The following is a 25,304-nucleotide window of genomic DNA, read 5'->3' on the forward strand; positions in this document are numbered from 1 at the left end:
CAGTTTACCGTTCAGCATTTATACTTTCTGTCTGTTATTAGTACTTGCTAATGGTAGATAACGAAATTTGGGGACCAAATTTTTATTAGTGGGGGAGAATGTAAAATACCGAAAATAGGTGAATATTAATAAGGAAATTTTTCAGAATTTTTGGAAATTTTTCGGGAATTTTTCGGAGCTCGTATAGACGAGTTAACGGGGACAAAAATGGGGTCCGGAAAAACCTGTTTGGGCTACCCCATTTATATGAGGAAAAGTTGAATTTCTTAATTCCTTTTCTTTATTTATTTTCCCTTGTTCTTCATTTTTTTTATTTCGCCGATCGTTCTCTTCTCTCCCGCGCGCCTCCTCTCGTGCCCTAACCGCACGAGCGGTTCCCTCCTCTTCCGAGCTTTTTCCCTCTCCCTCTCACGGCGTGGAACGCCTCTCTCCGCTTTCTCTTCTCTTGTTTCTGTGCCCTAGACGCCGGCCACCCGAGCCGCACACCGCCGACTGCCTCCTCTGCCATCGACTTCGCTGTGGAGACTGCCACAGCCGACGCTCCTCTTCCTCTGCGCCCCATTGCCGAACGCCATCTGGTTTCTTCCCTCTGTTCACGGTGTCTCGACACATCGCCTCCTCTTGGCCTTGACCACGCCGGTGCCGAGACTCTTCATCGCCGGCGCAGAGCCACAGTAGGCTCCACTTCACCTGAGCCCTAGCACTGACGTCGCCGACCAGATCGCTACAAGAACTCGCCGGAAGGAAGGATCATCACCACCATTTCATCTCTGCCCTAGCGAAGGTAGCCGACTCCTTCCTTTGCCCTAGGTTCCCTCTTGTTGCCGGATCCGAACCCTAGCTCCTCTGGGTTGGGTTGTGGTCAGCCTACCCGACAGGTAATTCTTCCTGCTTCGCCACCAGCTGTCGGCAGAGAGAAAAACAAGGGCTATCGAGTTGGGTAAGGCAAATAAAGAGGTGTTTAGATTTTGGATGTTGGAGTTGGATCATGTGCTAATTGTTTCTGGTTTCCGGCAGCAAGGTTTTCAGCTGTGTCAATTGGAAATTCTTCGACCTTGGATTAAAAAGTGATACATCCAGATTTAGGTGAGTTTAGAAGTGATTCCATTCTACATTGAATTTCATTAATAGTAATGGATAGTACCAGTTGATTAGTTGATATTAGATTGATAAATGAGTTTGTTGTATTCCATTTGGATAAGTTAATTGATGATCCAATTGGGGTTTATAAATTGGGTTTGTATTTAAGTTAGATTTCAGGGATTCGATTTAGCTAATTAATTTGTATATCATTAGCTAAACCTGTATGTCATATTGATACAGGACTTTGACGCGAGACGAGTATCTCGATGTCGGATTTGGACATTCATATTGGAGGCGGGTACTTTTGACTTTATGTCTTTGATATGCATAGTAGTGAATTTAACAAGTAGCAATAATTATGTTCTCTTATTTGTTTCGGTTAATCACTACCCGATACCTGTTACATGATTGATTGATTGCTTGTTTTGCATCTCATGTAATCCTTACATGTTGATACATGCTTATAGGGGTAGTGATACACCATGCTTCACCATGTTCAGGACCTAGGTTTTATACCTTCAGTGTACCTTTGATTTGATTCGTTGACCTATGATGCACTTTTATATATATATGGATTAGCTCAGGATATTTTGTGGTTAGTGTCATGCACCATTTGCATGATTGCATGCTGTGCGATAGTCCGCTCCATTATTGTTGAGCACATCGCCAGTTACATGGATCTGCACACACCACCACTCATGGGTTAGTGGTCGATTCAAGCAGTGTGTGTTGCAGCAGAGACTTTGTTTGGCTCCGTTAGTCCGCTCATGGGTAGCGTGATGCAACGTGCGAGCCGGCAAGGATTCCTCCCCGTCATCGTGAACCGGGAGTTGAGAGCATTGCGCTCCCCCATTTATGATTTGGGGTAGGAGGATAGGTGTACTCCGACATCATCCCGTCCACTCGGTCACTCATCAGGAGCAGTGACGACAGAGTGCACGGTTGTCACAGCCCTACCCACTCTGTCTCACTATTGTGTGTGAGATGGTTGACTGATGTCAGGGGTGACCAGGACGCATCATTGGCATCATATGCATGATGCATTTATTGCGTGTGTTTGTGTTTGCTGCATTTATATGCTGCATATTGCTTGGATACCTATGTTTGACATGCATACAGGATTTCTATGCCACTTGGACTATTTGTCCTTATTCCTAGGTCATGGTTAGTACAGTTTTTCTCCTGTTTACTTCAGTTGCATTTCATCCTTTTATATCAAGAGACTGTATGCATGATTAGTGCTAAATGTTATTTCCCTACTTTGCATATCAGTTGTACCTGCTGAGTGTTGGACTCACCTCGCCTCCATTGTTGTTATTTTTTCAGGTTGATGCTGTCAGGAGAGAGTTCCAGTTGATAGTCCCTGCAGATCTCAAAGATATTGTTGGTCTTTTGGTTTTCTTACTTAGATTATGCTAAACTTGTTCTGGTTGATGGTATAGACATTGTATGAATTTTGTGATGTCGATGGATTTTTATTCGATATGTTTTACTACATGCCTGCCTGGACGGCAGAAGAGGTGAGTTTGTCGGATTTGTGTTTTTTGGGTGTAGTGGAGTAGGGTTGGTTTCGAGTCTTGGTATTTCTGTTTTGTTTGCTTATATATAAACTGCGTGGATGTTTGTGTGGTTGTATTTTATTATTGTTTTTATTCCAGCCGCATGTGACTGAGGTATATGAGGATGTAGAAAAGTTTCAGATTGTCCGCCGTACAGGGAAATGCTGCCGAAATTTCTTCGGACAGGGACTCCTCCGGGGCGTGACAGAAGATCTTAGCGTTGAGGAGTGAGGCACCAAAACCCCATTGAGGGTGACACTTTAGCTGCTATCTCATTTTGACTTTAACCGACACCTCACCTTTACTTTGACTATCACATTACCTTTAGATCCTCTTGTAATATATCATATGATCACTATCCTCCTGATAACATCAAATCATATGACAAAAGATGATTCGCTCACCTCCAGTGTCGCCTGTCAATCCGTCCCTAGGCTAATACGGAGAAGATAAATCACGGGTGACTACTAGCTATTAGCGCAAATGGTCAAAACATGGGAGTGGTCATTCTCGGACGTGTCAAGTTTCGATCCCAAGATTTTATATGATAATACCCTATATTTTAACTATTGTACCATCTCGAGGAGAATATTGAGTTCTTTAATCGTTTTGAAATTTGTCCGGTTATCAATTGAATCAATTTAACTATGCAAATAGTGTCAACTAATCTTTTATTAGGCCTAGCTTATTGGGCAATCTTTGTATTTTACGAAAACAAGCATTTGCTCTCGCTGCCCATTTGACATTTTCTTTTAGAATTAAGCTTAAATAGAAACCTGCATTCTTCTCATATACCATCCAAAATACATATCTAGGTACATGAGTATTCTAAGCTTTACAATGCAAATATTTGCTGTGAATTTCTTATTATACTAAGGGCATATTTAGTTGGAGGTTATCAATGATGTTGTTAGGTTGAATAATTATCTTGGGCTAAAAATGCTAAGCTCTATAAAGTCCAACCCGACATTGTTAAGTTGAGGCCTAAAATTACTGGGAGTCCAGCAAAGCCGAGCCCTGACTACGCCCTTGGAGGTTATCACTGATAAAATTGGTATATTATCAATGATAAATTTATTTAGTTTAAGTAATATGATTTCTGATAATGCAACATCCCTATTACATCAGCAATAAAGTTATATAATCTGGAATAGAAAACCTTGGTTGCCTTAGGTTTTTCACGATTATAGAGTTAACAACAATTTTTTTTCAAATTTATCCTCGAGGTGAGCAGGCGGCGCGATTGCAGAGCAACGACAGCAGAGGTCGGCCATCGTCAAAACATAGCAATGATAGGAAGAAGAATTAAAAATTTTAATCAAATATCTAAATTTATTTTAATTATATATATATATATATAAATTTATTTTTAATTTTAAAAATTATAAATCAATTATATTTATTTATTATATATATTATCAACTTATTAATTAATAATAATATTATTATTAATATCGTTAATTTATTTAAAAAAATTAGTCCAATATCAAATTGAACTAAGGTTAATATTTAGGTTGAACTAAATAATATTAGGATTATATTTTATTCCCCTTAATTTTATTAATCATATAATTAAAATTATACATGATAACTTAAATCAAATACATCCTAAATATATGCAAAATGTTTTCAAAGATTAATCTGACTTCATATGATACACAACATCCATATGATGCCTTATTCTTTTATCTGTCCCTAGTCTACTGTGCCAAAAATTTCTTCGACCCCTAGTCACCTATCATGTCCAGCATTAACCGTGATTTACTCCCTCTAAAATCTTGTGGAACCGAGATCAGGGGGCCGCTAGGGTGACGATCCCACCTTTTGCCACTTATTCTTTTATCTGTACAAATCACTAAATTGTTCCCTTGAATAATTTAGTACGATATGGCATAGAAGGTTATCTCGATTGCCATAACAAGCACCTGTTAACAACATTCGAACGGTTTACCCATTAAAATATATGAAATGTGTACTTTCATTGCAAAAAAAAACACACACACTACACACAGAAGACAGTGAATACAGAACAGTATGATAAACTTGTTTGCATGCTACTGAATTCAGCAATCATTTTGAAGAAATATGATTGCATGTGTATCAGTTTTCTCATGACTTAAAGTCAGAAATTTTCAATAGTAATTTGTTCTTCTTGCGATATCTTGGATCTCTCAGTGAGGAGAATGTTGTGAGAAGTTTTTGTCAGTGTTGTTATTGGTCTATAGACAACACTGACAAAAAACCGATCCCTGGAAGGCCTCCAAGCTAATGCGCAAAGATAAAGACACACAAAGCCAAACTTGTTATCTTCCCCAGGCGCGCTCACAAGCGCGAGGCTGTAGAAGGCTAGCTGCCGGGCAGAGAAAGAAGAGAAGAAATGATATTTCCTCATTCTGGTTTTTGAATTCTCAGAGTTACGGATTGCTCTTTATAGTCTCTTTGTCTGTAGAAGCTGACCATTGATTCCTGGCTTGTTCATGCCTTCACACTTTGAAGGCAATTATTATGCTAGAAAATAACTAAATTCAAGCTTTGTCAGTTTAAATTTATTGAATTATTTTTCTTGAGTTGCTTGGCTCAACATTTCAAATTTTAATGTAATTGTTCGAAAATGAGCTTTGTTGATTAAATTTTATTATTTCTACATTTAGTGTTTTTTAAACAGTTGCTGGTAATTTATTATTTTTATTAAGTTTTTAATTTATTAAATCTATGACATCTAACAATCAGATAATAAATCTCCGTTGAATAGATTAGCAACCGCTGTTTTTTTATTTATTTATAATAAAAAGACATCTCGACATAATTTTTCTGAGAAAATTTAAAATAAAATAATCTTTTTAATGTTGGGGAGAATAGGTCTTCTAAGTTATTAAAATAGTTGAAAGGGTGTTTTAATAAATCAATTTAATTTGATTAAAAAATTATAAAATGCAGTTTTATAGAAAAAATTATTTATGAACTGATTAAAATTATTTAAAAGGATCAAAATCATTATAAAATTGCCCTAAAATTATTATAGTTGTTACTATAATAGATAAAAATGATTTCGATTAATATTAAATAATATTGTTTAAATTGTTAAAAAATAATATAAAAGTATATTATATATACTATTTTTCGATAAATTTAAATAAAATATAATTTAATTTTTTTACGTAGAACTGTTTTAACAGGATGAAAATAAGAGGTATTCTTTTAACGTTTCTTTATTACTCAACTCCTATATCAGAAAATAATTTCTGTGTAGCATATTTAAATTAAAGTATAATATATTTTTTTATTAAATTGAGTATGAGTTTATTTTTATTCAATCTCGATGCTAATTAAATGATATAGAATTGATGAGAAATTAAGTTGAGTTTGCATGCAGACCCCTTAAGAAAAGGAAAAGGTGTCTTTTGATCATTCTGATAAATAGGAGTGTATTTTTGTTTTTTTTGGACTTTTTTAATTTTACCAAACGAAGGCTAATATTAATATAGGGTTTTTGATACCTTTCTCGCGCGCCGCACTTCCTCCTCGCCGTTCGCCGTTCGCCGTTCGCACGCCATCGCCGCACCTGATACAACTCTAACGCTCCACGAGCCATCACTGCTAACTCACAGCACCGACGAGCGGCCTAACTTCGGCGAGACGGCGAGCAAGCAGCATCAGGGATCTACCCTCTCGAGCCTGCAAGTGAAGGTGTAGGCTGCTATCGACGGAAGGTGATTTCCTCCGCGGTGGGATCTAACCGTGGTGTAGGCTGCTTCTCTTATTTGCGTGTGTGCTTTTTTTTTGCGGATCAGCAGTGTGTTCGTTCCTCTCAATTCCACAAATTTAGAGTTGTTTCTATTTGCTTTACTTTTTTGTAATTTTGTTTCTTGGTTCTGTTCTTGTTACGAGTTGTTTCAGCTAAGGCTTTTAATGTCTGCGATGGAACTAATGGGGCCGGAGGAAGAGCTATCCTTAGATTACAAGCTCGTGCCATGGTCCAGTTGGGATCAGTGGAACTTTGTCAGAGAATGCATCTTCTCTTCATCACCCAATGCTGTCACCATGGCTTTGCAAAGAGTACTACCTTGCCAATACTTGATACTTACACAGAAGTCCCTTTGCCTTTCTGTTCTAAATATTTTTATCGTCTGATTCCTTTGTCGATTTATTTAGATATCCACTTGGCGGAGCAGAGGCTGCCTTCCCATCCCTATTCATGTCACAGCTTCTATCGTCAAGATTCAACAGAAGGATTTTTTCTTCAGGTTCAGGAATTGGGTTATATGTTAAGTTTTTATTTTTTACACTTTCAAGGACACTTCATGTTGTAGTTATGAAATCCTAATTCTTCCTATTTTGTGACTGTAGGAGTGACCTTACAGATGGCATGCTAGAATCAGATGAGATGCTTTCTATGCTCTACAGCATGGCAATCATCAGGTGAGATTTTTTTCTAACATATCAATACACTTGCTTTGATACAACAAGTTTAATAAGGTTTCAAAGAGGGTTTCCATGCCCCATCAATCATTCCACTTCATAGCGTGTGTGCGGCACACACACATATGGCAACATCTTTGTTGAGAAGATTGGCATATCTCATTGTGTCTCAACTTTTTAACCTGCCTTTGCCATGGCTCTTTTTTTAGAAAAGTTCTTGATAAATATTTCATATGTTAGAGAAGAATACTGATTCAATCTTTGGTTGTTGGTTCCTTCTGTTTCAGGTTTGTTAATTGCTTTGTTGGACATAAGAAAACAAAGTTTTCCATTGCTGAGTTAGCGGATGCAATTGGTATACCAAGAGTGTTGGTTGACATTCGTCATGGTAAGAAAAAAATTTCTTTTTTCCCTTTGTCCACTCCAACTCTATTTTCCACTTACTTTCTCATGTTATAGAGAGCTCTCATCGTGATCTTCCATCTCTTCAGCGAGTTCGTCATGCTAGTGTGAAGGTATACCACATTCTTAGTAATGAAAAATAACATGTAAAGGTTATTTTACACTTCAATTATGCTTCCTTATAGAATTATCATTATAACTGTGTGTACCTTTTATATGCTTATGCTATTGTTCTCAGTCCTGTAATATCTACAATTAACTAGTATCATATCTTTAATTGTTCACTGTATTTCAATCAAGCCTCTGCCAGTGCTGTTCCTTTTGTGCACCCATTTACTTGATTTTTCTGTTCTATACCTATCTGTCTAATATTATTCTTTATGCTGTCTAATTTCATTGCCTGGTTGAACAACAGTCTATTCCTTTTTTAATATTTCCTGGTCATCTGAGTGAACCTTTGTTATAAGACATTAGAAACTGGAACTAAAAGTAGGCTTGCATTATTGAAAATATTTAACTCATGTTACTTCCATTTTCCAAATTATAAAATAACATTTTATTTTAATCATTTTTTTGTGTGCCTTCATATACCACATGCTGCAAATTGACGAGATTTGTATGACTAATGCTTACATAGATTATTACTAGCTACAAATGATATAGATTTCAACTTGGTCAGTTATATTATGTATTATTCATGAAATGATAAAGAATAATGTTGTTATTCTCAGAGAATGAAATAAAAAAAATTTGTATTTCTTGATTTGTCTATGCATGTTTAGTCCTCATTTCTATATTTTGATTTGCGAGAACTGTGTAAACTACCAGATATGGAATAAATCTCCACAAGATCATAATATTGACAGTTAAAAAATTTACTTCAGAAGATACCTATTCTAACGTACCAGAATAATTAGAGATTGAGGAATCATTAAGAAGAATTAGGAGGGAATAACAGTTCTACAGGATTGGGATTCCAAGGTATTTCTGCTACAAAAAGCAAGAACTATTTCATAGAAATTCATCAGGAATGGAATAGTTATTTTTGTGAACCCAATGTACTACTTTCTGTTCCCCTCTGTTTGCTTTTTTATTAATTTTCTAATGTACTTTCTTTTTTGTACTTCAGGCACTAGATTGGCTGAAATTTAATTACTGGGAGGCCCAAAAGAACAGGATTCCTGATGTTCGTAAAGTAATTAGGTCTAAGTTACTTGAGATGACTTGCTACTTGAAAACAAAGAATGTCGCAACCAGTTCAGGTGTCAAACAGAGACGTGAGTGAACATTTCATTTTTGTTTTTGTATCATTAGTTATATTTTAAGAATTGACAAGGGCAAAGCTTGCTTGGTATATTATGTGGGATTCAGATGCTTCTTTCATCCAATTCATCTCTCTATCAGGCTTATATTACTCTTTTATGTAGGCGACATTCCATGAATCACTCAAATTTTTGGGTTGACTTGTGTGGTATTCATATAAATTCATACCAACAAATGATACGGTCCACTAAGTAGTCTATGTTATACTTAGACAGTCAGTTAATTTGACCAAAGTGTGTCTATCAAATCATAAGACCTGATTCACTTCCAAATTTGCTACAATTGTATGGCCCCTAGGCTCCTTCAACCCCTGTTCCAAAGGCGTAATTCACTAGCAAAATATAGAACAAGGCCATTTGATGATTGCAAGCTTCATTCAAATAGATCTAGATCCGTAACTTCAATGTTTTCTCTCTTGTTTTTTTATTAAGTTTAGCATACAATTTTATTTGTATCAGATACATCGGAGGTAGTTGATCTTGCGCAAGGAATGGCAATTAGTTTAGCAAGCCTATAGTTCGCTCAGGACTTAAAGAATAAGGTTCAGTATCATATTCTTTTCTTTGAAAGTGCTGCAATAAACAAAATTGTGGCACAATTACTCTGTAAATGACCATGATTTGATGATGACTTAGTATGTCCATATGAATTTGACAACTAAAAATAATAATTATATTTGAGTTAAACATCTCGAAACAATCAACATTTGAATCTAGTGAAAATTATGAATCTAAATCTAGCCTTGATTAACTTGAGACAAGGAAGATAGACCTGGATTTAGGTTTTGTTGAATAGTCAACATTATTGGAAGCTTGAATTGTTGCGGTGTAAATAACCATGATCTTTAGGATGACTAGTATATCTGTGAATTTTTTGCTGCTAAAATTAGAGTTATATTTGATTTCTTGAAATTATTGACATTTGAATCTTGTGAAAAGCATGAACCTAAACTATTTAGTCATGATTACATGAGACAAAAGAGTTTTGGGATTTCAGCTTTGTTGAATAATCATGACATTATTGGAAGTTTGAATCGTGGATTGATCCACACAGCTTGAGATTAAGATTTTAGAGCTACAATAAGATTTTAGAGCTTGAGAAAATAGTTGAGCTTATCCATTTACATATTATGCTTAATACTAGCCTGAAATGCTAGCCCAAATTAATAGTAATCTACTCATCTAAGGTTATAAAATTTCTTTTTTAGCTCATGACTCACTGGATGTCACATTTCCCTCATCTAAGACTTCACGTTGTCTTTAAAATCCAGTTCAGCTTAGCTCAAAATCATCCTTAATTGGCAACATGTGATGTCCAATGGCAGCTACACCATCACATATAAAGTCTTGTACAATATCTCATGCACCGGGGTCATGGTGCCGTGGTAGGACTAGGACCTCCAGATTATCTCTCAAGCACCCGCGGTTCGAACTCCAGTTACGGCGTATTTGTACGAATTTTTCCTTCAAATGGGAGGCGTAATCAAAGGATGCTGGGCTTCTGGGCTGGTCACCACGTGCACTTCCCGATTTACCCTGGCCGGTGGGAAACTTCCGTGGGGCCGGGCCAGTCACCCTAGGCTCGACGTTACCCAGCCTGGTTAATCATTTTTTTTTGTACAATATCTCATGACTAGGTAAATGCCTCCTCATGCGCTAGTCATTATTCCAAGGGCTAGTAGTCATCCATGATTTATCTCCTTTGTGTTGGTCCTGGGACAGGTTGGCGGGAGCGCGGGGGACGAGTACAGTCACCTTTTGTCAACTTGTACAATATCTCATGAAACTTAAGATTTGACCACAATTATCATGACCCACTTAAATAAAAGAACTAACACATTTACTTATCAGATCCAACATTGGCTCAAAATGCTTAAGTCTAAATCAATGATTTCTTGCTTATCTAAGCATATGAAGACTCTTTATTTGCTATTAGTGTACAACTCACCAAATGGAACAAACTAGGTGTCACATGTACTACTTACTACTAGTATGTTCTTTGTTTCCATCGTTGATTGCAGTACTCTTATGGTTTTATTTTTACCCATATATGTTTATTTATTACCTTTGCTTTTCTGCCCACTTCTGACAGGCCTGAGTGGACCTGATATGCTAAGAGCAGGGAATAAACTCTCTTCACGCATGACCACAATGCTTCAGTCTTCTAAATCCAATAGTAATTTTCGAGTTTCATATTTCTTGTCTAATTTGATTTTGATAGTATGCTAGAATTTGAGTGCTTAAATGTTTAATACAGCCATGACAAAAAACTGTTGTAATAAACCATATGGACTAGTCATATTATGATGATATTTTCAAGGGAACTGCCATGTGTTGTGAATACTATGTAGATTCAGTCGACCAATTATGACTAGGAAAGGTGAGATATGTAAGTAGATGGTATGGAAGTCAGATTAAAATGAAAAACATTGGAGACATTTTCAGATATAGTCAGGAAACTGCAAACAGGAGAAAGTAATGGAACCCGTATACCTAGAGCTATATCCAGAAAAAGTTATGGAACATCAAAAACTAGAGCTACCTACGTGCCTGGACTAAATTGTTGTTGATCATACTAAGAGCTATTGGCTTAATACTTAAATTAGGGTTTCTTTTATCCTTAAATGGGTTTCTTTGGCAGTGGAATGAAAGTATGAAACATTTTACTGCTTTTTTGTGCATCGTATTGACTCATTCAAGGAACAAACCTGGTGGCCATTTTGCTTGCTTGTTTTGCACTCTTTATTCGTTACCTTGAGTTGTGTTTCAAATTATTTCTTCTCATGGCAGCGTAACTTTTTACAGGGTCTCAAAAACCGCTACCCAGGATAACAAAAATTATTGCTCGTCTCTATTCATCTTATCCATCAGAAGTAGTTTCTGTTCTGTTGGAGCTTTTTCATCTACAAACACCAGGATCCTCTGACAACATTGATGTGGAAAATTCCATTGAATCAGATGCTGGCAATCAAGGGTCCGCCAATTCGTTGCATGATTTAAAAACTATCATTACCAGATTGTCTAGCAAGAAACCCAGATTATTATTGAGCTTGCTGAGAAAAATTCTTGAAACTATTGAAATCAGATTCGCCAAAAGCCTCTCTGGTAAATACCTAGACATGCTACTAAATTGTCAATTTGTGTGGATTTTCTCCTACTTGATATTATGCTTGTCTATTGAAGCTGAAGATCCCTAGTCTTTTCGTCTCCAGGTGAATGCGATATTCATTTATCTCAGATTCCATCTGAGGTTGATTACTTGACTAATTTATGTTCCCTTGTTCGATGGTTAATTATGAATCTCAAGTCATTGAAGGGTGCTGGTTTCATTCAATTTGACAATGAAGCTGAAGCCTTTTCTATTCACAAAAATAAAGTTCAAGTTTCACTGCATAAGCTTATCCGCAAATGTCTCACTTTATCTCTTATCGGAAACCAGCATCTTTGTGATTCTGTGCTGCTACTTGTTGAGATGACAGAGGATAGTTCCGTAAAAGAGAGATTAAAGAAACTCCCTTTGCTCAACTATAAAGCTCCACCCGCAGTCCAGGTCCCTTCCTATTCTAATACCGAGAGCATGTTATTAAAAGAAGAGGATGCAATTTGTCATGCTACAGAGAAATTGGCTATCTTAAAGTCGAAGATCAAGGCTCGCAGCCAAAGGGAGGTTGCTCCAGGGGTTGATGTTTCAGATACAGACACCACATGGACCGTGGCCAAGTCATGGATCTCATGCCCGATTGGCATGCTACCTTGCTCTTTTAGTTCAACTCCAGTTCTCCCTGTTCTTGACCAGGTTGATATAGATACCAAAGCTGGATTGGAGAAGGACAACAACCTCAGTTTCCATGCAAGTGACTATAGACAATTGGTTTATCCCTCAGAGATGTCGGTCGCTGAGAGCCCTAACAAAAAACTAAAGACATCTCAAGAGGTACAATGCACGTATTTTCCGGAATCAACGCGTGCCTTGGAAGGACGATTATTGATCAATGGTGTATGGACGAAAGCGAGTGAAGAAGAGTTGTCAATTATCCAATCTCAAATGAGAATTTTTGCTTGATACTTGTCGATCGTAGTTACAATTATTTGTGGATTGAATGGACTTCCCAAATCCTAAATGATGTGCAATTTTGAAACTGAAAGATGTGTCAAATGCTATTTCCTTGCCTTTTATTCAAGTGAGATAATAAAATGATTTAAAATAAATAAATAAATGAACGAATTCTGAATTTTGGTCCCTCCCTAGCTGCACCTAGTCAGTATTTACAAGAAAGAACTCTCATTTAGTGTTTACAGAAGCTCTTCAAATTTATCCAGTGCTTCTCTCATCCATGAATGCTTGCACACTTGCCTTGCTTCTGCTATACTCACCTGGTTCATGTAATTAACGAAAAAAAAATCAGAAAATTTGCAGGTTTGATTCCCTGTTCTGAATCTGTTTGATGTATACATGACTCACCCATTTGCGCTCTCGGCTATTCATTTCCGGCCATTGCTGTAGCACCTCTGCGACTTCCATGGCAAACATGTAGTGGATCTTATCTTGGTCCTCGCTCAGCCATCTGCCGAGATGACCCTGCCAATATTGCATCGATCGCACAGGATTATCACCATGACAACATATCATAACAATTTGGGTTTCAATCTTATGATCGTCGTCGTGGTCATGAAGCTATATTTGTCTATCTAATTTGGGTTGATAATATGAATCTTCTCTCTCTATCAAGCTTATAGTGCTTACCTTGAAGTTTCCTGTCACACCAGCTTCCTCAAATGCTTCCCTGGAAGCAGCTGCTGCCTTAGTTTCATCAAGCTCCCAACCACCCTGTTTATATATATAAACAAGTTAATTGATTGCATGGTTTTTACAAAGGTTGTAATTTAAAATATAAATTTTATCAGAAAAATATGCATGCCTTTGGGAACATTAATTCAGTGCCTTTCTGAGAGCTTACGACGAGAACCTCGATGGCTGGATGAATGGCTCCCGGAGAAGGATTCTCCATCTTGAATTTGTAAGGAATGCATCTGCTCAACCAGTGTGTAAGACAACAACAACGTTAGATCAGAACAGTCTTCAAGGAAAGATTTCAAGTTTTGGAGTGCGAGAAAGTTTGAATTTTGAACCCTAGATTTTTTTTATTAGCTCGAATTCCTTATTCATCTCATCCATGAAAAATCCATCTAAAATTAAGAGAAGATGCATGAAGTTGTGAGAATGCATGAACCTTTTTTTTTTTTAAGATCAGAAGAGTCTTCATTGAGAGTTTGAGACAATCAAAGTCAAGAAAGCATTTCAATTTTTGTTTCCGAATCGAGTACAAGAGACTTCAATTTTTCATCGCATAAACTCAATACGAAGAAAAAAAAAATGCAAGAACCCTAGAAACTACATTGCATTTTTTTAGCTTAAATTCCAGGCGAGAAGAGAAGATGCATAAACTCGATGAGAATAAATGAATCCTAGAAGCCAAATCGCATGTTTAGTTCAAATTCAAATCTATTTTTTCATTTTTTTTTTTTGGGTTAAAATTCAAATCTAACAAACATCGCAGCTTCCGGATGCCACAGAAAGAGACGGGAGCGAAGATGAAACGAGTGAAACGAAACGCACCCGACGACGAGACGGCGACCAGCCTTGTACCGCTGCAGCCTCCTCCCACGGCGAGATACCAAAGAAACCACCATCTCTTTGGCCGGAATCGCCGAACCAGACCTAATCTCTCCGCCGGAAGCAATCCCCCCACTCAAAGAACAGCAGCGAGGAGACGATGCCGGGGGGTCGAGGAGGACGAAAGAGGGCAGATGCAGCTCCTTTGCGGCACACCCGCTTCTTACCATGATACCATCCAATCGCAAGACGATGCGGAGCAGGAGAGGCGACGAGGGAGCGGAGAAGAGGAACGATAAGATTCATTGGGATGGGAATGGAGCAGGGGATCGGATTATAAATGGGAGGAAGAGTGATTGTTGATGTTGACCATGATTCGATCTCGTCGACGCGGCTTCTTCTTCCAACGCCAAATAAGCAGTGACGTGTGTGGAACGTTACAAAACGCGTCGGTCCCAACCCGACCTGATACGATCGATAGAGTAACGGAAGAGAAATTTTTTTAAAAACGCCCTTATGTTTATTATTTCCAAAAGAGTACTCCGTGTTAAAGAAATATTAAAATGGCACCCATTGTTTTATTTAAAATTGTTTTAATACCATTAAAAATAAAGATGAAATGTTATTTTATATTTTTTAATGCATATATATACTCGAAACAATCTATATATAAATTTTCCGATTAATTTAAAATATAATTAATAAAGTAAAATTACAAAATATAAGTCAAATAACACAATCCATCATTAATAAGACATGATAATTATTTAAATAACTTAATGGTTGTAAATAATATTGGCAAAGTGTAAAAAAGATATTTTGATGACGAGATTAAATTTAATAGGAGATTTTTTTTCATATAAAGGAAAAAAAAGGCTTTACTTGGGCTTCTTTCAAAATCTCATAAAGATGGACCAAATTGCAAAACAAACATCGAAAAAAATATACATAAAATCGTGGCCATAATTCTTAATTGTGTGTAAATATTGACCAAGAAAACCAGGTTGACTTTGTCGTAGTTATAATATGCGACTCGGGTCAATGTTTTCTTGAGAAGTTGATTAATTGACCGATGACTGTAATAATACGAAGGCCGACATCAATACAATAAGGTACGTACATTGAAACTCATTCCACATACGTACGTACGAAGGCCGGCATCGATATAGTACAAGTTTAAAGGAAGTGACTTTGACTTTTCTTTTTTAATTTATTTTTATTTCTAACAATAAAATCAACTAAAACTACTATAAAATTATTTATTAATCCAAATAACGTAACTAGTTATATTAAAGATGAAAATAAAAGAATCACATTCCATTGTTGATTCTTCACCGGAAGAACATTAGAAAAGTACGTATTGCAATTGGACGATTGAGAAAACATGTTCAATAGTCAATGATACCTTGGCATATTATCACTCATCTATCGGTCATGATTTTGCAGCATGGATCAAGATCTTACTCTCGAGCCCATTTTTATCAGCCCCCATGACTTTGTCGACCTCTTTCCCGTCCTTCACGAAGAAGAAAGTCGGCACGCTATTGACATTCCAGCGATGAGCCGCGTCACCTAGTTCATCGATGTCGACTTTCAAGAACACCACGTCACGGTGGTTCTCGGCTAAAGTTTTGAAAACAGGCGCCATGAAGCGGCAAGGCCCGCACCATGTCGCAGTGAAGTAGAGGATTGCCAGGCGATGAAGGCGCGCAGCTGCCTTTAGTTTTGTTTGTAGATCATTGGAGGAGTGAATGCTGATGACAGTTCCTGCAGATTGAAGGGAAAAGAAAAAAAATGTTTCATTAAAAGATTTCTTTTTCATGTGCTACCATTCAATCAATTTCAATGTTATATGCCCATGTAAAGGTTGAACAAACTGATTGATTTTGCATCAGAAATAATACCTTTATAATCGAAACAAAATTGGAAGCATATATGAAAACCTCTAGAAAAGGTTGGTGTAAAAGAGTTGAAGATCTGTATGTGAGATTACAAGCGGAAGCTAACAAGTGATTCCCCGATAAATTCACGAGTTTAATTAAAAAAGGCACCGCACGAAACTCCCGCCATGCGGAATCCTAGGAAAAATCTATTGTATGCAACCTTCCCTTACTTTTTGCAATATGCTGGTTTTAGGATTCGAATCCGTGACCTTTTGATCACATAACAATAATTTTACTATTGCACCAAGGCTCCCCTTCATCATCACAAAATGCTCCCATGAGATTTACAGTAATCAAGCAATCGATTGCCTAGTTTATGCACCAAGAAACTCATGTGACTTCATCATCATCGTAGATTCATTTAGTCCCCCAGTGGTTCAAAGTAAAATGAATAAATATCATATATATTAGTTATTTGTTAAGGAAAATAGACACAGGACCTTCTAACAAGTTATAGCCATTTTTTGCAAGCACTTGGTCGCATTTAAAAACTAGAAACAGAAGAAAATATATATGGAAGTAGCATACCTTCCTCTAGAAGAGCATCTTGCTTCTCAGCTGCCTGTTTCAGATAAAGAACGTAATTCAAACTGGGAACATGTAACTTAAAAACATGACCAAATATGATCATTACACAATGTTGCAAAGCGAATGCATATGGATGCTTTATTTTCTGATGTGGGCCTCTTTTATCCCTCTCATATAAGGATAGATAGAAATGATGACACCAAGAAATGGAATTGTTGAATGCAATGCTGCAAAAACAAAAAGAACAATTACTACCTTAGGTTCAGCTTGCTGGCGTTGCCTCTCCTGTTCTTTCTTACGTTCTTCTCTCTCTTTCCTCATGCGCTCATATTTCCTACGATGTTCCTCGATTTTGTGCACATTGGGCTCCACCTGTGATTTAGGCACCCCTCAATCATCATTTTAATCCAACATATACATGTAAGTGCATGACTCTGTGAGTCAGACCTTTTTGAGCACGGAATTTATTTCCTCATCATAATCAAGTTTTGATGCCACATGCAAGTCACTTGCAGCTTCTCCCCACTTGCCCAACATGGCTTTTGCCATTCCTCTATATTTGTATCCCTTGGCAGAGTCGGGATTTATCTAAGCATGTCACAAGGAGGCATGAGTTCCTGTAATCTATGGTTGATCAAGTAATTTGCAACTGTGTGGAACACGAACCAGCAAAGCTGCATCTGCATCACGTATAGCAGCATTTGGTTTTCTCAGCTTGGCAAACACACTAGCTGGTAAGAAACAAAGTAAAGTATTAACCATAAGTTCACACAAATGGAATTAGTTGGTATTCAACCCTTGTTACCTCTAGTGGCATACAAGATAGCTGAACTTGGATTCAGTAAGATAGCCTCTGTAAGATATTCAATTGCTTCATCCAAGTTACCTGACCAGCATCATTGAATGCCAGATGGTCAATTTACATTTGACATCTCAAATAAAAATTGTTAAGCAAGTGCTAGGTTTTTTTGCATGCCTTCCGATATTACGTAGGTAGCATTTGCTTTCAATGCCTGAGCAGCATCACGGTTTTCTTCAGAAACTTCTATTGATTGATCTCCCATCTTTCAAGAATAGAACAAAGAAAAGCAAACAAAAATCAGACAAAAAAGAGTGAGAAAGAATAATGTGTTACTTTGTCTTATCACTAGCTTAATCTAAACAAACCTTTTGAGGAGGACCATCATCTGGTTCTACCAATTCACCATCTAGCTCAATATCGGACTCAACAATTTCATCCTCACCAACAGCACCTTCCGGCTTTTATAAGCAATTAGACATAATCAGATAAAGGACCGTTAAATCAATTCTTTTATCAAAAAAAAAAAAGTTTGAATATATTGTGCATATGTATGTACATATATCACAAAAGACACTAACCTACTACCCAATTAAATCAACTATGTTAGACACTTCACTCTTATCCACCTTTAGAAATGTTAAACAACCATAATAAATTGAAAACAAATGGCCTCTTGCAGTTGATGTATAAAAAGAATTGAAAGTTTGATTTTTAAAGGTTAAGGTTCAAAAATACATTTTTAAGGAAGCTAATCTGTCTTCAGAGCATGGTTCATATAACTATGGTTGATAAAAGAATTAATTCGCTCAAATTTTTTAGAGAATGAAATGGCTAAAGGTTAAAATAGTGCTCCAGCAACTATTTTAAGTGGGAATAAAATGAAAATTGATAGAGAAAAACAAAATACCAACTGTTGGAATCCACATATGATATATCCTGAAGTTGGACAGCCAAAGAACACATTATATGACATTAAACAAAGAAATGATCCAAGCTATTTCGACGGCATGAAAAATATTTAAGCTAATCAGATTTTACACTAGATAACAACATCAGAAAGTAAAAAACAGTATATGAGATTAGTAATCAAGTTAGATTATTCAAAAATTCACAAATATGAGAGAATAGGAATTCAAACAGCCATATCAGATCAGATTGTCCAGATACTGGAGTTTTAGAGAGGCATAAAAATTCAAAATCTGGACACAGAAGCCCCTGATTTAATGTCCAAAATTTCATTTGTGACATACTATAAACAAAAGTTCTGAGATCTGGTATCTAAGGGCCAAAAATTGATGTACCTTAAAGTCAACCCATGCTAGCTCAGTTCAAATTTCTAAACACTAATGTGTAGACAGGATACCAAAAAAGTTCTAAATAGTGCGTGTGTCTTTAAGAAAGAAACTCAAGTGGAACAGGAATGTTTCAATCTAATGTATCAGTATCTATGAGCATGAAATTTATTACGACTGCCAAAAGGAGTCCATAATACAGAATAGGGAGAAAGGAGACCCAAAAGGGGTAATCCTTATATTCACTCTAGTGAATGAGCAGCAGCTATTGCAGCATCCTTACAGAATTATCTTCACTCCTCCCTTCTAAAAGCAACAAGAAAGAAAGATAAAATCTAACTTACATATTCATAAATATCAAGTCAGATTAGAACCCATTAACTTGGCACAATTCATGTTTGCTTGGTTTGGTTCAATACTCAATTTAATTTCTTAGAATCTGTTTATTTCCATGTATTAAGATATCTTGATGGATCCTTCCCCGGGATCCCGCATGGCGGGAGCTTCGTGCACCGGACTGCCCTTTTTTATTAAGATATCTTGATATCAAGTAATTCTCATCACCTCAATTATGTTGGCAGACCTCAATCATAATCTTACCACAATTTTGACAATTTATTCCCATTCAACTTGTTTACCACAATTATAATAATCATAATATTATATTAGTCTATCTTTAGATGTTATGACAACTAATAACCTCCAAGATAGATTCAATCATTTGGAATAATTCAAATTTACCCAAATTTCAGTTAACCAAATTGAATGCATTTTTAACCTATTAGGCCTCAAATGCCAAACTAAATCCACTGCCATTTTGCTAATTTTCAGAAGAAATGATTTTTTGTGCATGTTTCATAAATTTTCTATATTATCTGGACAAAACTCCCTACAATTAGACAACTCAAAGCACATACTTTTCCTTATTTTCCTTTCAATAAGAATCAAGTCCAATCTCAATGTTTTACAAGTTAAAGAGATACATATGTATACGTCTGCCAGAAGTTTAATCCATAATTTTGCTCCCTCAATTTAACTACGAGCTGCAAATCTGCAAGTGCTCCGAGCAAATCCTCAGTGCAAAATATCCAGAAATAACTTCAACAACGTCTAAGAACAAGAAAAAACAAACAAAATCGTGGGTATAACTAATCGAACTACAACATTAAAAGGGACACAATGGAATGCATAATTTTCCAAATAACAGATGAGATCAAACAAAGAAAGAAGAGAAATCCGAATCACTGACCGAAGTTATGTTGGGAGGAATCCGACCGCCGAGGCTGGAGCCAAAAGGACGCATCGATAAGAGGGAAAAAGATAGACAGAGAGAGAGAGAGAGAGAGAGTAAAGCACCAAACAACTGCATCAAAGCTGGATCATCACCTGTGGAGGTAGTCACGGAAGAAGGATAGCGAAGGGAGGTGGAGAAGGGAAGGATCCGACTTGCAGGCGTCGACGAAAGCTCTCAGCTCCGACACCTTTTCGCCGTCCATCGTCGCCCTGGCGCTGCGCCAAATGCCGCAGACAGAAGTGTGTAGAAGCAGAACCAAAATGGAGGCTCGCTCAGTACTTCACTAGTTCGACTGCCTTTCCGAGAATGTAAATTGTGGGCTTTGGGCTCAACAGGCCCAAAAGAATTTTTTTTAATATAGATATATATCGATTTTAAAATTAAGAATGTTCAAACTTATTTATTTATTATTTTTTTTTAATCAAATTTTAATTAAATTTATTTTTATTGAGCTTAACTAATTTATCATCATTATAAATTATAAATTTCATTAAATATTTATATAATGCATAAAATTTATATAAAGTATTAAAAAAATGTATTTAAAATTTTATCTATGAATATTAATAAACTTTTAAATTAATTTATTATATATATATATATATACTTTTAAACGAGTAAAAAATTCAATCAAAAAATAATGCTGCAGGAGTGAAGTGGACCATAAAGTCCAAACAAATATGTTTAAATAATGCTAAGAGATGTTCAAGTCCATTGGAAGGAATTTTGTTTCATAATAAAACTTTAAACTTTTTTCTGTTTCCCCCAGCTACAAAATTTATTGGATGAGACTGCTACATACAACGAGCAGAGTTCTCTGTTTTATTTGTCTTCTGAAATCATGAAAGGAACAGTTCGAGATTCAAGAAAAAAATCAACAAATATAAACATTTATCTCTATGTACCCTTTTGAAACTTAATTTAGTAAAAGATATTACGTTCACCCTAGACACCCCTCACAATCCTTCCGGAACTTAAGACACTAAGTTTGGCAGCTTCGATTTGTCCATTAGCTTTATGAAATTGCCAACCATAGTTTTACCTTCAGGTGTCATAATGCTTTCAGGGTGGAACTGAACTCCCTACAATTCAAAAGAGTAAGATCAAATAAAAAAGAATAAAAGGTTCTTTTCTCTTTTCTTTTTCTAAAAAAACAGGTACAAAGCAAGGCAGAGAAGCAAGTATTATGTAACACACATATTAAGAGAGACTTCTCTCTCTCTTATGGTCACTCTTGGACGAAACTAAAGGTGCCCCATTACTTTGATTATAGGGACTGGAAATATGAAAAATGTATATATAATTTTAGAATCCTTTGTTTCATATCTTCTATCCAAATAATCAAACTCTGAAAGTGGCAAGAGGAACTTCAAATTGCTCCTCTCCTCCCCTCAGCCCTTTCTTCATCTGTTAAATAGACCCTCTACTTTGGCTCCCTTTTCCTCAATTAGAAAGGCCAGTGATATTCCAAGATAAGCTCTCAGAGCAGATGGTAGAATGATTAACTTTGGGACAGTAACAGCTAAACATGAAAATCATTAGATTTGAAGTATTGCTATAAATTGGTTTTCCTGTACAAATTGATTACCTCTGATTCAGTGAATCACCTTTTCTTCATTTGATAAAATGAAGCGAGGAGTAAATTTCCAGATTGCATAGCTGAGTTAGTCACTTCCTATGCCATTTTTTTCTCAGGAGTTCAGAAGAAGATGATCCAAGAAAGGATACAAGCCACTCATTCTCAATTCTTCAGGGTACAACTCATATTTCTATTTACTTTTATAGCTTGCTTCTGATTTCAAATTTAAGGGTATGAAAGTACTTCACTGTTAATTTTCCAAATAACTTGAAACTAATGCTAACGCACTAAAAGGGAAGGCAATCAATTAATTTAAGTGAGTTTTTAGCATACAGCTCTATGTAGCCTATTCCAACATAAATACATCCATGCATGACCCAGTCAAAAGTTTTATGGGAAACCAATAAGCTCGGTAAGGACTATGGTATTGGATATTCTGAACTAAGGATTAGGTTAAAGATGCTCATGATGATAAGGAACTAGGTCTGTATGTCACAATGCAATGGGCATATGTCAAGGAGATGAGATCCTCTGTGCCAAAAAATCTCTGTCCCCATGTCCCATTCCTTCTTTTTTTTTTTTTTTTTTTTAAAAGACTTTTTTTAAACTTTTGATTGTGCCAACGAGATTTTGCTTTTAGAGTTTAGGGGTTGAGTTATAGTATTAAGCACACAAAAATTTTCAAATTGATTTTTGTTTTTGATGTGTACAGAGTAAGATCTTCAAGGTATCATTTTTCATTTTTTCGATTTGAAAGTTTTTATGTGCTTAATACTATAACCCAACCCTAAACACTAAAGATAAAATCTCATTGGCACAATCAGAAGCTTAAAACAGGGGCAGGGATTTTTTGGGACAGAGGATCCCGCCCTTATGTCAAGTAGCCTCAATTGCTTGAAAGAGAAGAAATTTATTTGTACTTTTATACCTTCCTTGTGCTAGAAATAGAAATTACAGGTAAATTAAGATGGAAAAATAATTTCTCAAGAATCACTAGAAGAAAGATCATCTTAGTTTTACCAGAATATGTCTGTACTCCTTGTGACGAGCAGCCATTATTAATCCATCTGCTGTCCAGGCAGTGATCTCAAGTGAATCACTAGGAAAACTTTCTTTCTCAATAACAAGGCTGTGGTATCTGCAGACTGTGAAGGGGCTGCACACAAGTATAAAAGCAGTATATAGTAAATGGAAAATTCATCTTTCATATTCAACATGATCCTAAGGAAAGAAATAAGTCCTGTAACATACACAATAACTTTAATAAGAAACAGGAAATGTGAGATTGATGAAGCAAGCATTACTTGGCCTTAACTTTCCCCTTTCTAAAGATAATCATCCTATCGTATTGCTAAAATAAACAAATCTAAATAACATATTTGCAAATGGAATGAAAAAGTACTTATAACCTCTATTATTATTGTATATGACAATAAAATTATTGGACTGCAAAGCTTATATCTTCTAATGTTTCATCTATATATTTTCTCGCTAATATGGAATTGTAGGATCTGATCATTTCTGTCTGATGATTCTTATAATTTAAATACATTACCTTATTTTCTAAACAAATTAAACTTTGGCCAACAATGATTAAACACTTAGTTCATTTAGAAGGATGTGGAAGTTAGTTCCAAGTAATTATTCTGACTTGCATTACAACTGTACTGGAGTTTGCATCTGTCTGAATAGCAAAACAATGGACATCAATGATTCCCATTTCATTTCCTAGATGTACCCTACAGGAAAGAAACGTGCATGTATAGAGTATTTAGATTATCTTTTAAGCATTAATTTATCATGTCCCACAAAAAGTATCACTTAATATATCACAAATCTAATTTTCATAACGAACCAAAAATTAAAAATCCAATATACATCCCTAAATCATATAAGAATATCAAAGACTCACTTGGGCAAACCATGAAATAAATTATCATCTAGTGATTCATCATAGTAGACAAGAGAGCTCTTCCCATGCATAACGCCAGAAGGAGCCCGGACTATCTTTCCTGAAAGTTAACAACGAAATTGTAAAACAATACTAGTTCCTACGTTACATACATTTATTTTTGTGGCTTTCATGCACCAGATTTATTCAAACCTCCAAATGCTTCTCCAATGCATTGCAAACCCATACAAACTCCAAATAATGGTATTGAAGGACCCAGCTCAAATACAGTTTGTAATGAAATCCCTGAATCTTGAGGTGTACCTGTACAAAACAATGGTTGAATACCTCCTATTCAAGTTGATGGAAACATATATTTCTAGAAAACTACTAACCTGGGCCAGGAGATATGAGTATTCCTCTTGGATTTATCCTGAAAAAAGAGATAATATTCCAAATCTGTTTTTTTTTTAATTTAAAACAAAATTTCTAGAGGGATAGAAAAGGGTGAATACCTTTTTATATCATCCACAGTTATCTCATCGTTACGATATGTCTCAAAATGGACACCAAACTCGCCCAGATACTTAAGTAGAGAAGAAGTACAATTAGAAAAGTGAAAAAGTTAGGCTCAAATATAATAATGCAAGCTGTGAAGTAACAGTAAGCCAACTTAAATCTCTTGTCATCAAACAATTAGAAACCAACAAGGAGTATTTATGAGAATATTATACCAAATCGGTTACAAATAAATTGGATCATGGCATTATTTATATGGTATTTCTTAGAGGATAATCATGATGTGCCACAGCTTAAGTAAAAAAGCAACATATAGATTAATAGGTTGATCCTGTCTTCTCATTTTAATTTGTTTTGTTTTTAACCATAGATAAATTAAATTTAGATAGTGCTTCCTACAATCTAAATGAGATAAGGGAAAATATTTATAGGGAGTGGAACAAATTGATCCATAGTTTGTATGGAGGGAAAGAAAAACTATAAGAGAAATCTATTCTATCATTTCATTGTACAGAAATAAAGGAGAGAAACTTTATTCTCCAAAATTGATTTGTTAAAACTATATAAAAAAAACATACAAAAGACTTCCACCCAAATTGATGCTTTCTGCTTGATCTGGCAAGAAGCCAAATTAAGGAAAATGGGGGCAACAAGTTTTAGCCTCTTCCTTCTCTCTCTCCATTTCCGACCAAGGAAAAGAAGAGAAAGTGAATTTGGGGAACAGGTCCACAAAGTGTTTCCTTCCTTGGGTGGTTTTCCTTAAGGAAATACACTCAGGGTTGAAAGAAAGGAACTTTTTTCTAAACCAGCAAAAAACCCTTGTTCATCTAAGCTGCCACCAATATACTACTACTCAAAGTTTCTTGTTGTAAACATACCCAACATAATTAAATGTTGCTAACCGACAACATTACACATAGTAGTCAGCTTCAAATGGTTGGTACTTCTGGTTTATTATTATTGCAGAAGTTAACTGTCAATCATTCAGAAACAATCAGAATATAGAAAGTTTATTTTATAGTAAACAAAACTGCAGGATCATATTTCCAAGGTAACA

At 36.0% G+C, this 25,304-nt stretch overlaps 4 protein-coding genes across 4 annotated transcripts; 1 reads left to right on the forward strand and 3 right to left on the reverse strand.

The window, feature by feature from the left end:
• Positions 1-6,126: 6,126 nt before the first annotated feature.
• Positions 6,127-12,959, forward strand: LOC121967379. Its single transcript, XM_042517547.1, has 10 exons — positions 6,127-6,352; positions 6,540-6,698; positions 6,795-6,886; positions 6,990-7,061; positions 7,349-7,449; positions 7,521-7,576; positions 8,593-8,740; positions 10,878-10,961; positions 11,591-11,890; positions 11,998-12,959. The coding sequence occupies exons 2-10, from the start codon at positions 6,552-6,554 to the stop codon at positions 12,846-12,848; spliced, it is 1,851 nt and encodes a 616-aa protein (XP_042373481.1). The 5' UTR covers positions 6,127-6,352; positions 6,540-6,551; the 3' UTR covers positions 12,849-12,959.
• On the reverse strand, positions 12,935-14,715 carry LOC121967380 (nudix hydrolase 18, mitochondrial-like). The gene is made up of 5 exons (XM_042517548.1): positions 14,403-14,715; positions 13,705-13,816; positions 13,530-13,613; positions 13,248-13,364; positions 12,935-13,159 (listed from the first exon to the last, which is right to left on the reverse strand). The coding sequence occupies exons 1-5, from the start codon at positions 14,627-14,629 to the stop codon at positions 13,079-13,081; spliced, it is 621 nt and encodes a 206-aa protein (XP_042373482.1). The 5' UTR covers positions 14,630-14,715; the 3' UTR covers positions 12,935-13,078.
• Positions 14,716-15,695: 980 nt separating this feature from the next.
• On the reverse strand, positions 15,696-20,551 carry LOC121967382 (TPR repeat-containing thioredoxin TDX-like). The gene is made up of 10 exons (XM_042517549.1): positions 20,351-20,551; positions 20,214-20,247; positions 18,038-18,130; positions 17,847-17,934; positions 17,676-17,756; positions 17,537-17,601; positions 17,318-17,458; positions 17,126-17,242; positions 16,871-16,904; positions 15,696-16,166 (listed from the first exon to the last, which is right to left on the reverse strand). Exons 1-10 carry the CDS (start codon positions 20,458-20,460, stop codon positions 15,832-15,834), a joined length of 1,098 nt encoding a protein of 365 aa, XP_042373483.1. The 5' UTR covers positions 20,461-20,551; the 3' UTR covers positions 15,696-15,831.
• A 415-nt stretch (positions 20,552-20,966) lies between these two features.
• Positions 20,967-24,453, reverse strand: LOC121967383 (anthranilate synthase beta subunit 2, chloroplastic-like). Its single transcript, XM_042517550.1, has 6 exons — positions 24,244-24,453; positions 24,124-24,161; positions 23,942-24,052; positions 23,750-23,849; positions 22,858-22,993; positions 20,967-21,340 (listed from the first exon to the last, which is right to left on the reverse strand). Exons 3-6 carry the CDS (start codon positions 23,973-23,975, stop codon positions 21,233-21,235), a joined length of 378 nt encoding a protein of 125 aa, XP_042373484.1. The 5' UTR covers positions 23,976-24,052; positions 24,124-24,161; positions 24,244-24,453; the 3' UTR covers positions 20,967-21,232.
• Positions 24,454-25,304: the final 851 nt, after the last annotated feature.

Source organism: Zingiber officinale, chromosome 3B, assembly GCF_018446385.1.
Source record: "Zingiber officinale cultivar Zhangliang chromosome 3B, Zo_v1.1, whole genome shotgun sequence".
In the NCBI taxonomy this organism is placed as follows: Eukaryota; Viridiplantae; Streptophyta; class Magnoliopsida; order Zingiberales; family Zingiberaceae; genus Zingiber; species Zingiber officinale.

Excerpts from the sequence above, each read along its gene's own strand:
- LOC121967379 (XM_042517547.1), top strand. The coding sequence starts at position 6,552 with ATGTCTGCGATGGAACTAATGGGGCCGGAGGAAGAGCTATCCTTAGAT. Across the intron at positions 8,741-10,877 it reads TTCAGGTGTCAAACAGAGAC|GCCTGAGTGGACCTGATATG; the intron begins GTGAGTGAACAT and ends CACTTCTGACAG. Across the intron at positions 11,891-11,997 it reads ATTCGCCAAAAGCCTCTCTG|GTGAATGCGATATTCATTTA; the intron begins GTAAATACCTAG and ends TTTCGTCTCCAG.
- LOC121967380 (XM_042517548.1), bottom strand. The coding sequence starts at position 14,629 with ATGGTAAGAAGCGGGTGTGCCGCAAAGGAGCTGCATCTGCCCTCTTTC. Across the intron at positions 13,817-14,402 it reads GGTCGCCGTCTCGTCGTCGG|ATGCATTCCTTACAAATTCA; the intron begins GTGCGTTTCGTT and ends CTGGTTGAGCAG. Across the intron at positions 13,160-13,247 it reads ATAGCCGAGAGCGCAAATGG|GTGAGTATAGCAGAAGCAAG; the intron begins GTGAGTCATGTA and ends TACATGAACCAG.
- LOC121967382 (XM_042517549.1), bottom strand. The coding sequence starts at position 20,460 with ATGGACGGCGAAAAGGTGTCGGAGCTGAGAGCTTTCGTCGACGCCTGC. Across the intron at positions 20,248-20,350 it reads TTCCGTGACTACCTCCACAG|CCTCGGCGGTCGGATTCCTC; the intron begins GTGATGATCCAG and ends TTTTGGCTCCAG. Across the intron at positions 17,243-17,317 it reads TAAATTCCGTGCTCAAAAAG|GTGGAGCCCAATGTGCACAA; the intron begins GTCTGACTCACA and ends CCTAAATCACAG.
- LOC121967383 (XM_042517550.1), bottom strand. The coding sequence starts at position 23,975 with ATGGGTTTGCAATGCATTGGAGAAGCATTTGGAG. Across the intron at positions 23,850-23,941 it reads CATTGGAGAAGCATTTGGAG|GAAAGATAGTCCGGGCTCCT; the intron begins GTTTGAATAAAT and ends GTTAACTTTCAG. Across the intron at positions 22,994-23,749 it reads TTATTTCATGGTTTGCCCAA|CCCCTTCACAGTCTGCAGAT; the intron begins GTGAGTCTTTGA and ends ACTTGTGTGCAG.